General features: G+C 38.9%; 2 protein-coding genes across 2 annotated transcripts in view; both read left to right on the top strand.

Annotated features, from left to right (window-relative positions):
- The window catches only part of LOC119411943 (serine/threonine-protein phosphatase 6 regulatory ankyrin repeat subunit C-like), a 1,101,338-nt gene that overhangs the window by 836,075 nt on the left and 253,424 nt on the right, over nucleotides 1–11,839 (top strand). The window lies entirely within an intron of this gene.
- Nucleotides 483–10,905, top strand: LOC119411964 (translocon-associated protein subunit alpha). The gene is made up of 9 exons (XM_037678938.1): nucleotides 483–611; nucleotides 3,014–3,132; nucleotides 3,218–3,311; nucleotides 3,474–3,601; nucleotides 3,899–4,033; nucleotides 6,741–6,817; nucleotides 7,889–7,967; nucleotides 9,875–9,968; nucleotides 10,097–10,905. The coding sequence occupies exons 1-9, from the start codon at nucleotides 542–544 to the stop codon at nucleotides 10,159–10,161; spliced, it is 861 nt and encodes a 286-aa protein (XP_037534866.1). The 5' UTR covers nucleotides 483–541; the 3' UTR covers nucleotides 10,162–10,905.

The following is an 11,839-nucleotide window of genomic DNA, read 5'->3' as shown; positions in this document are numbered from 1 at the left end:
ATGGATGGATGGATGGATGGATGGATGGATGGATGGATGGATGGAATATCTTCATCTCATTCAGGTATCTGGTCATGGGTCTGTACTGGAATGGGGGGTGTACAGAAACACCAAGTGCACTTTATATAAACTTCCTCTAATGCTGGTTTTTAAAATACTGCCCAAACGTGTTCATTTTTTTTTTTTTTTTGTAAAGGCTTATTATTTACACTGAGAACATAACGTTTAAATTCTCTATGAATGGTTGACATTTTTTCCCCTGTCTTGCAATGTCACCTCTTACCAATATAGCTAATAAAGTCTGTCTTGTAGTCTTATGTAAACCTTACAACCTTTTGGGGGAAATTAATTTCCCACCTGGCGCTTTAAGAAAAGACGTCGAGAGAGAAAGGGGCTAAAAGCTCCATGTTCCCATTCTTCCATGTGCCCTGAATGCAACAAAGAGGCGGAGCTAGCCTCCGTAGTCCCGCCCCTTCTCCGCCGCTGTCTTCTTCTCCCTAACGCTGATGTGTACCTAGCACTAACCCGAAAGTCTGTAAAAATGTTCAACTTCGGATCAAAACTGCTGCTGCTTTTCCTGCTGGCCTTCCCCTGTGGACTAATATCAGTCGGTAAGTGTTTCCCCGTTTCAAACCAGAACGTTTTTTGTCCTTATTTTACTTTATAAAACATTTTAAAAAAGTAATCGGTCCTAGTTTGACGTGGCAGATGGTCACATCGCTGCCTTCATAACGGCTGCATGAACGACTACTACTACTACAGTATTACTACACTACTGTACTGTATTACGGTACTATTACTACACTGTACTGTATTACCGTATTGTACTATAGTACGGCCGTTTAATTCAGCAGTAAACCACAGTATCACTGTTACAGCTCATCACTGACCCTGAATGAATGAAAACGGTCGTTTCTCAAAGTGTCCATAGTGAAATCATTTTGTAGTGTGTTCATCTTTGAATTAGTAAAGGTGAGTTTCTCCAAACGTTATTTTTTTTACTCTTTAGTGGTTGAAACACCAACCAGAGCTCCATCCTGCTGGGACACGTCACCACATTATTGTGAACCCTCTGTTTGGGGTTCATGTCTGTCCACTGACACAAATTCACATTTTATTTCTCACATAATCAAACGTTTTAGACAGAATATCTGAGCCCTAGAAATAAAAATATTTAATATATTTTACTACCAATGACAGTTGTTCAGGATGATAAGTAATCTGATGTTCAAACTAACTAACAATCTGCGTAGGTGCCACATGTTTGGACATTAAACAAATTAAATAATTACATATCTAGCTACCTAAAACTTTCAAAAGTTTCTTTTAACTTTGACAATTAATACTGTTTATTAGTTACTGTTCTTAGGAGGGAAATCGACAACCTTACACGAATGCGACTGCTTAAAAATACCATGTTTTAATGTTTTTGTCTACAATAATCTCTCAGCCTGAAATAAAACGATCAAATTTGAATGAAAAAATTTAAAGGAATGCATTTCACCTGGCAACATTTAAACTGAGATCATCTTACGTAGAGAAATGAAGTTGTACACATTTTGGCCAAAGCTTGAATATTTCTTGCAGCTGTGTGAGATGTCACGCTCGGAGTGTGTGTAGATGACTCTCAGCTACTACCATGCCAAACTTTAGCTCAATATCTGTAAAACTAACAATGTTATAGTAATTTGTTTTTTATTATTATTTCTGTTTGTTGGCTTAGGCAGCCATCTTGAATCGTATTGACTCCAAATGTTAATCGTTTGTAGATGTACTTCCAATAATTACTCTGAGAGTTTGAATAAAATTTGGCCAGTGGTTTCATGAGATGATTTAGTATTGATAAGTTAGATAATATCGTTAAGTGTGATAATAAAGTAGTTTCTGTTTTGAGTTGGTTTGCAAATGCTTTAAAAGAAGAAAAGAGCAGTGTGGATTTATTTATTTATTTATTTATTTATTTATTTATTCATTTTATAATAATAAGAATACATATCAATTTACATGTATGTAATTTGAAAACAAAAATAAAATGAAAGATGACATCAGCATCTAATTATTTTAGAAACAATCAACATGGTGGGAACTTTTTATGTGTATTTTTCCCAAAAAACTTTTCCTGTATTTGCTTTTGGATAATTTGGAAACTCTCCGACAAATATCCTAAAATGAACACAGCGCTGCCCCTTCTAGGTCGAGGGTGAGGTTCTGCCTCAAGTGGAGGAGTTCAAGTATCTTGGGGTTTTGTTCATGAGTGAAGGAAGAATGGAGCGTGAGATTTACTGACGGACTGGTGCCACATCCGCAGTATTGCGAACTCTGTGCCGGTCCGTTGTGGTGAAAAGGGAGCTGAGCGGCAAGGTCGGCCTACGTTCCTACCCTCTCCCATGGTCACAAACAGTGATCGAAAGAATGAGATAGCAGATACAGGCGGTTGAAATTATTTTCCTCTGCAGGGTAGCTGGACTCTCCCTCAGAGATAGGATGAGAAGTTCAGTTATCCGGGAGAGACTCGGAGTAGAACCGCTGCTCCTCCACATCGAAAGGAGCCAGTTGAGGTGGTCCAAGCATCTGGTTATGATGCTCCCTGGAGAGTTTCTTTAGGCATGTCTGACTGGAAAGGGACCCTGGGGAAGACCCAGGACACACTAGAGGGATGGCCTGGGAACGCCTTGGAGTCCTCCCAGAAGAGCTGGAAGAGGTGAAAGAGAGGTCTGGGCCTCTCTGCTCAGGCTGCTGCCCCGTGAGCCAACTGGGATGGATGGATGGATGGATGGATGGACGGACGGACGGACGGACGGACGGACGGATGGACGGATGGAATGTCAGATTTTTTTAAAAATGCACACAAAGAAAGTCAAAATGTAAATAGCATCCTTACCAGATGAAGATGACTATTACTCATGAAAAATGTAAAATCTTTATTAAATTCATCTGAAAACTTCAACATTTAGGGTGAGAGAGAGTTTTAATCCAACCTCATTCAAATTTGTGCTTCCACCTCTCTCTGCAGGCCACGTTGGTGCAGATTTTACTGAGGACTCCATCGAGGACACGGATGCTGCTGTCGACGAGGATGAAGATGAGGACGAGGAAGAGATGCTTGTTGAAGAAGATCAAGTGCAAAACTCTGTAAGTTGTGTATCTTTCATCGTATGACGGAACAGAGCTTACATGCTGGTTCTCAAGTTACTTGAATATTTTTGTTCATCATCAGAACAGAGATGAAGATGATGCTGATGAAGCTGCTGATAAACTCGTAACTTCTCACCCCGATGCCGACACAACTATCCTCTTCACCACAGGCGAAGGTTTGTTAAGAGTGTTCAAATTAAAACTGTTTAATTTCATGCAAATTGATGAAAATAGAAGTTAACGAACTAAAAGCTTGATATTAGACCCATTTGTACAATTTGTGCTTTTACGTGCTAATTGTTTTAATTTCGTTTTGTTTTCATTCGTAATGCATTTAGAGTTTCCTGCGAATGAAATCGTGAAGTTCCTTGTGGGTTTCACCAATAAGGGCAGTCAGGATTTTACCGTTCAGTCACTGGAGGCCTCCTTCCGTTACCCCCAAGACTTCCAGTTCTTCATTCAGAATGTAAGTGTCCTCAGAAATAACCAGCACTTGTGTTTTGCATTAAATGCATTGTCTTTTCTTTTTTGTCTTGCAGTATTCTTTCAAGTTTCTACTAATTTATTTAGAATATAAGTACTGCATACTAAAATTGTTCTATGAAAATTCAAGCCCAAAACAACTGAATTTGCTCAATCTGATTAAGATTTTATGCAAACTTCTTTATTGTTACTAGAGCCAAGTTTTACACTCATTATCAGTCTGTGTGTTCTGTTTAGTGGGCTAAGAGTACAGAAGCTAACTTGTGTTTGTTTTATGTAGTTCACAGCATTGCCCCTGAACACTGTAGTCCAGCCCCAGGCACAGGCCTCCTTCGAGTACTCCTTCATCCCAGCACAACCCATGGCTGGACGTCCCTTCGGCCTCGTCATCCTCCTCACTTACCTTAACTCTGAGGTAATTACAAAGACGTTTAAACCGTTGTTTCAAAATAAAGCACTTTTTGGGGCAGAACTGCAATAAAATGTTCAAAATTTTACTTTCTGTAAATGTAGAATGACATAAGTGGTTTTGTTAACTCATAACAAGCAGCTGGTGACACAAGTCTTTATTTTTTATATGATTCTTTGCATTGCTGAGTCTCTACAGAATGAACAAATCAAACACTGGATTTAGAATGGGTCTAATAACGCAACATTTATTTATGCTCCACACGAGAAAGTTGTTGCTTTGATTGGACTGATGAGCAAAAGACTGTTTTGTGTTTCACATCCGTTCTGGCAGAAATATTACGATATGCAGGGGTCGACATAAACGGTTTCCATTTGTCCGAGACAACCTGTTTTTGTCTCGGACAGCCAGGTCTCACTTCAAGGTTGTCCGGTGGACAACCAAGTGAAATGGACGTGGATTAAAGTTCTCCATCTCTTCAACGATTTCCGTCATCTGTAAACTTGAAATGGGGGGAAAACGTGTTTTGTTGCAGTCTGGAACGCTGCCATCTCCAGCTACAAGTACTTGGGTGTACACATGAATGACAACCTCAGCTGGAGCAACAACACCACCAGCCTGATCAAGAAAGCTCATCAGAGACTCTACTTCCTCAGACGGCTGAGGCGAGCTGGTCTGGGAAGCTCAGTCCTCACCTCCTTCTACAGGTGTGCAGTGGAGAGCATCCTGTGCTCCAGCATCAACGTGTGGCATGGAGGCTGCACAGCTGCAGAAAGAAAAGCTTTGCAGAGAGTGGTGAAGGCTGCACAGAAGACTGTTGGAGTCAGTCTCCCCACCATCACAGACATCTACACCTCCAGATGCAGGAAGAGGGCCACCTGCATCATGAAGGACCCCACTCACCCAGCACACACACTTTTTGCCCCACTCCCCTCAGGAAGGAGGTTAAGGAGCATTAAGTGTAGAACCACTAGACTGAGGAACAGCTTCTACCCTGAGGCTGTTAGACTCATGAATCTCTAACTAGAATAATCACTGTGAAAAAACATATCATGTTGCTGCTGATCTGTTTCATGTTGCTGCTGATCTGTTTCATGTTGCTGCTGATCTGTTTCAATGTTGATGTGTTCATGCGTGCACATCTGCTCACAGACTCATGTTCATGTTTGTGCTGATGTTCAATGTTTTATGTTATGAGTGCTTAGTGTATATTTAGTTGATGTTTTTCTTAGTTCATATCTTAGATGTTATTACTGTTTTTCTTAGACATTTTATTGTTGGATGTAACTGGGACCCCGTGTACATAATTTCGCTCCACCACATGTACCACATGAGGTGCGAATGACAATAAAGAAACTCTGACTCTGACTCTGACTCTGATCTGGGCCACCGTGTTGTAGAGTTGCATTCAGGCCTAAAAGATCCGGCCCGAGCCCGCATCATTTTTTTCCAGGCCTGAACCAACCAATTAATTAGAGGCTTGAGCCCTAAAAAAAATTACTTTTTAAAAAGCTTCTACTGCTTTTGTAAGCAAATCAGTTTAACATGATAGTTTTAAAAACGTATTTCAAAGAACGGAAAATATAAGATGTCTTGTTTATTAACAAGAGTCAGCAGATTATTATAGTTATTATAATATTATAGTTATTAACGGTCAGTGAACGCGCGCAGCTTGTGATCCGGTTGTCCATCCGAAGCTCACCTGAACTTTTTTTCCTTTTTTTAACCTCTTTCAACCGGCCGGTCAGCACGCGGCTGATGATCCACTGTGAGAACTGGCAGTGATGATGAAGGTTAATAGTGGAATATTTGTCACCCTCCAGTTTTCTCTGTGCACGGCAAAACGGTTTTAGAAATGTGACTAAAAAGCCCAACATGTCGGGGGAGGCGTTGTCCATGTGCGCCTGCTCCCCGCGAGCCTCCATCTTCTCACTAAAACCACATGTGCAGTTGTTTCCCTTTGCGCCAGATCTACTCTCTTTTCACAGTCTGGTTAACGCTGCGCTCTTCTTTCTTTCCTCATTCTCTCAACATATAAACTTACTGCCTCTTCCACAAGCAGATTAACATAATTTTATATTGTGCATTCTTATTTAGTTTTCTTTGTGCTGTATGATTCGTAAAACCACATCAAAAGCCCGAGACCGACCCGGCCCGCCCATCAAGCACATTATTTGCGCTCGGGTTAGAAATCGCAGCTCTACCGTGTTGCACTTCCCCCTTTTTTTTTTTTCTTTTAAAGAAAAATTAATTATGTCAATCTAAAGTTTAATTTATCATAACTAAAGTTAAGAGGTTTTCATTTACAAAATATTTTATTTTGATGCTTTGATGGTTGATCAGCTAAACCTACAGTAGAAATATTAAAGAATACAGCAGAAGTCATAAATAAATCTGAAATGTGCTCATGGTCCAGTAAAAACAGGGCTAACATATAGATCAGATTTTGAAAACAAATTTAATCCGATTTAAGTTAAGAGCTGAATAAAATGCCAAACAATTCAACCAGGGTCTACAGATAAAATGCAAATGTTGTGAAAGAGTTCGTCCAACAAAATATTGTAAAAATCTTGACTTTTTTATTTAGCTGTAATATTTACTCAAAGCTGTTTTGAACTATTCGTCCTTTTTGGAGTATCCATGACTTAAATACTTTTGTAAACACACAACTTTCATGCTTGAACATTTTATTTCTTTATTTTTCTTTTATCAGGGCAACACGTTCCAGACTGCTGTTTACAACGAGACCGTCACTGTCATTGAGCGAGAAGAGGGACTGGATGGAGAAACGTAAGACTCGGTCATATCCTGTTGTTTACATTCTCGAAACAGAAAATGCAGATGAAGCAAGTTCTCTCCTGCAAACTGCACAAACTTCGTTCTGCAGAAATGTCAGGAAGACCACAAGCAGCAGCGCTGCGCTGCAAAGGCAGTAATCAGTAGCTGCACAGATTGGATTCATTTCAGCTCACCCAGAATAATAGCACAGACACAGAAAAACCTGTAAAAAGACGAACACAGAGAATTTAGCTGTCTGTTTTTGTGCTGCAGCTGTAAAAACAAACTAATCAACTAGAAAAAAAAATGTTTACGCAAAATTGCAGCGTAAACGCTGAATGGTGTTAAAAGAGTTAAACCTGAATTAATGAAAACTAAAAGAAACAGAACAATAGCTAAAAGCTAGGAGGAAACTCTTTCCATATGCTAAAAGGAACTAAACGCAAGCTGAAGCAAAATGAAAGCTAAATAATAAAAAATAAATCATTAAAAGCTCAAAGAAGCAAACTATTAATAACTGAAATTTAAATGTAGTAAAATAGTAGCTAAAATTTTTAATTCTAGCTAAAAGTAACAGAAGGTTATCTAAAAGCTAAATGCAGCAAAAGAAGCTAAATAAAAACAGGTTTCAAAGAGAATGATGTTAATGAATTTAAGATATCTTAATGTTTTTCTTTGTTGACATTATTTGTAAATAAAAAAGGTGAAAATTTTGACACGTACAAAAGTTACAAAAGCCAAAAGTCATAGCACTCATCTCATGCTCTTTTATTTATGATTGTATAAAATAGCATAAAATATGCAGAAGTAGACAGAAAAAAGTACTGAAAAATCACACCGGAGTAAATTATATGAAACGTTCCATCAACATTCACATATCTACGTGTCAATAAAAAACACGTACTTCTTTTTTTGTTTGTTTGTTTGTTTGTTTCAAAGCAGATGAGTTTTGTTAGATTAGTTTTAACTTAAGTGACCTAAGTAACTTCAACCTGGTTTAACCAAACAATATTTTCTGTGGGTTATTTTGAGGATTATTAAATAAAGTTCAGAGATAATTCTGATTTTTTTTATTTTTTGCAGGATGTTCATGTACGTGTTTCTGTTTGGACTGGTGGCTCTGATGCTGTTTGGGTTGTACCAGGTTCTGGAGTCAAGAACGGTAGGATTTCATGTGAAGTTTACAACAACTACAGGGATGCTCGAGCTGAGATAAACCAGCCCTGTGTGTTTTATTAAGGCATACAGAAATATCTTTGTCACAAGTATTAAAGCCATAATTCAGATCTTTTGAAGTAGATTTCTGTGGAAAGGTTGATGTTTTATTATTCGCAGTTAGCTCATCAATCCAGTGAAAAAAAACACTTTCTCCAAACTGACGTCATTTAAAGAGCCATCCACATTAGATATACAGTCCCTCGTTTATCGCGGGTGTTAGGTTCCACCACCACCACCCCTGAGTGTGCGACAAGTGAAAAGCAACAATGTAGGGATAGTAGTACAAGAGAAGAGAAGCGCAGCAGGACTAACCCTCCACGCAGCAGATGCAGAAATGTACTTCTTGATCAATTACATTGTAGCAACATAGAACATAGAAGTTCTAAAATGATTTAAAATAACTTTTAACACTTTTCTATTTTGTGATTGACAATTTTACCATGTGACATACTTGAATTTTAAGATGGAAGGCAAAAGTTGATCGGTGTAGCTGGACAGCAAAGGGTTAACCCTTCACAAAGCTGATGCAGCACGGAGGAGAAATGGACATTTTTAGGATTTGAACTTTAATTAGAGAAAATGCATGTCCTGCAAAAATGCAATGTGAATGCTTATCACTGAAGAACTTGCTGAAAAACAGCTGAAATGAACTAAAAACATGCTGAAATATAGCTGAAGTGTAAGAACAAGCCTAAATTAGCAGAAGAAGCAGAAAGAACACATATTTGCTGAATTACCGTACTTGCTGCCGTACACGTGGCACCGCCGTATTAGTCGCATCAGTCCAAAAATGTCTAATAAAGTGGAAAAAAAAACATAAATACATCGATTCGCCATGTAAGTCACATCTATTGCACGTCACCGCTAACAACCCGGAAATGTGAGCCAGTGTACAAAAAAATAGATTGGCTGCCAAATGGCAGCAGCGGGAGCGTGCACAGGAGGACTTTAACAAGCATTTAACAAGATTAACACTTAAAAGCAATTATTTGTTTGCTTGACATTATAGTAAATGTGTGTCTCAGTTTAACTTTTCCTTAAAAAAATGCACTTTATTGGTCAAATCAGCTGCATTTCGCCTGGGCAGCGCGGCGTAATTCAGCTGATTTGACGTTTGCTCCAGGAGTTCCAAAGCGAGACAAAAGTGGCAAGGTATGGCAAGCCAAGTATCTCATTAATAGCTACTTTTACCTATTAATGAGACACTTGGCTTGCCATATTAGTCAAGGGCCCTCTAGTGGTTGAAAATGGTAGTGTTCAATATTTTCCATGTCAGAATGAATGAAATTGTCAGATCTCAGCCAAAAATTGGGTTATAAATATGGGGGGGGGGTGGGGGACATAAATACGTCGCTTCGCTGTATAAGTCACAGGGCATGCTAGTTTATGCAAAAAACTGTGACTCATACAGCGAACAATACGGTAGGTTTAAATAAATAGAAATGAGCAGAAAAATTACTAAGTGTGTTTGCAGCAGAGAAGTGGGCGTGGCAGAGAGCAGAGATCATGACTCATTGCAGGAGGGAGCTTTTCTCTGCACCTATGGGCTGCACACAGGTGTAGCAGGTGCTAAATCGTTTTAAATATATATTTTAAATAAACAATCTATGCCGCTCGTGCAGCTCATTCATAAATCAGCCAATCACATCATCAGTGTGTGTCATGGCATTGAAAAACAGCAAAAGAGCAAGTGGTAGTCGAACCGCGAAGTAGCAAGGTACTACTGTAGTTTTATTACCTTTACACAAAAACTCCACGCCTCATCTGAGTGTGCTGAACTGTGATAGCAGTGGAATAATGGATCAATCAAAATAAAATGAAATATGATCTCTTTTGTCATGTTTTCTGCAGAGAAAGAGGATTTCGGTGAAAATAGAGAAGGGCACGGTCGGAATAAACGATGTGGACATCAGCTGGATTCCTCAGGAGACGCTTAATGTCATGAGTATGTTCATTTTATCACATCTTGCTAAATTGTTTTGAACTATTTGAGTCTACATCAGTTTGCTCTTGTTCATTTGTGAACTTTCTCTAATATCTGTGGCGCTTCACGTTTTGTCTCATGGTTTACAGACAAGGCTTCCCCTAAAACGTCTCCACGGAAACGAACCAAAAGGGCAGCTGGGGCTGACCAGTAAGCTTCAGTCGGCTAAAATCCTTCATCATACGGGCTATCAAACTTTCAGGTCTTTGAGATGCAGCGTCCCTGCTGCTGATCACGAGGGATTGACCATTTTGGAATTCAGTTTTAATCCCAAGACATGAATTTCTGCCTGAACGTGCTGGACTTTGTCTCCTGTAAGAGCGATGTCATTTAAACACTAACGGGAGTAAAGCGTTTACTCAGTTTTACTGGAAAAGTTTTTAAATGCACGAAAGTTGAAAAGATGATTTAAAAAAAAAAAACACACTAAAGTTTGGAAAGATGTGCAAACGGCCATATGAATACTGTGAAGTCAGTATTATTTTTAATCATATGTCATATTTGAGGTTTTTTACCTGTAATATGAAGATAAAATCAATTGTGACTAAAAGCACAAAGTATTGCATCAGTTAGGATTTGATTTGTTTCCTCCACCACTGTGTCTTGTAGTAATTGTAATGATGGTGCCCTGGAAACACTTAATGTCAGGAAATTAAAAATGTGTCTGGGAGAAAAAAAGTTTTATAAAGAGGTGATGGCAGCTGCAAGTACCTTCAACAATATAACGATGTTCTTTCAACATTTCTGCAGGCTTGTTTACCTGTTTATTCCTATTTTGGAGGCAAACGAGCATCAGCCTGTTACAGGGTGGTAATGGAGCAGACTCAGGTTGTTTGCCATTGCTTTTTTTAAGAACACTTTTTAGAATAAAAAAAACAATAAAACGATGAATAAAGTGTCATTTGGTTTGTTGTTTTCTTGGAGCTTTTGTCTCAGTGTTAATGGTTGTGTGTTTTCCAGCAGCTTCCTGTAAGGTCGTTTACGGCTTGTATCAGTAGATGGCAGCGCTTCAGCTGAAAGCTTTGCAAGCCAAATGCTCAGTGCACAAGAGCTCATGTTAGATGTTCAGAAATGTGAGAAGACTGCAGCTGACCGCAAAAGGCTCATTGTGTTTTTGCCTGTTTTTTTTTTTTTTGTTGTTGTGTTAGCAAAATATCTTATGAACCAGTGGACGGATTTTAATGAAGCCCTAAAGTCGCTTTCAAGATGGCTGCCACAGCCAGCTGAATTTTGTAATCACCAAAAATCTAAAACGGCCAGATTTACAGATATGGAGATAAAATTTGTTGTGGTAGTAGCTGAGAGTCATTCACAACAATATTCTGGCAGCTATACATCTTGTGAGATCTTGCCTTTATCACCATCCTTTCTCAATATAAGATGATCATAGTTTAAAATCCTCATGAAGGGAGGCGGGCGATATGCATCCCCTCAAGAAGTGCTAAGTTTTTAATTTAGCTTGTTTAAAAAAAAACTTGTGTTTTCCTAAACTTTCTTCTGTAAGTCATTTGTTGGCCTTTTTAATGTTCCCTCTCATTTGGCTCAGCTCTGCTGTGTTTGTTTTATACATGAGGCTTACAGGATCAGCTGATATCGCTGCTGCACATCATTTGTAGCGACAGCAAAGTGGTGGATGAAATGATGCATTTGGTTCATCTCCTGCAGGGGCGCGTCCAGAAAATTTGACAGATAGGGTGGCAATGGGGGGCCCCTTATTACCTTGAAATGGACACCAAAGCCAAACAGATTTTCAGGAGTTTTGTTTTTTATAATGTGGCAATAAGTTATGAAATCACCTCCTGATAAGTCTACCTTGTTTATTTATTATATTA

This window comes from Nematolebias whitei, chromosome 7 (genome assembly GCF_014905685.2).
Source record: "Nematolebias whitei isolate Nwh7 chromosome 7, NemWhi1, whole genome shotgun sequence".
NCBI classification, from domain to species: domain Eukaryota; kingdom Metazoa; phylum Chordata; class Actinopteri; order Cyprinodontiformes; family Rivulidae; genus Nematolebias; species Nematolebias whitei.
The sequence above is the reverse complement of the archived record's forward strand: the minus strand, read 5'-3'. Positions and strand labels throughout refer to the sequence as shown.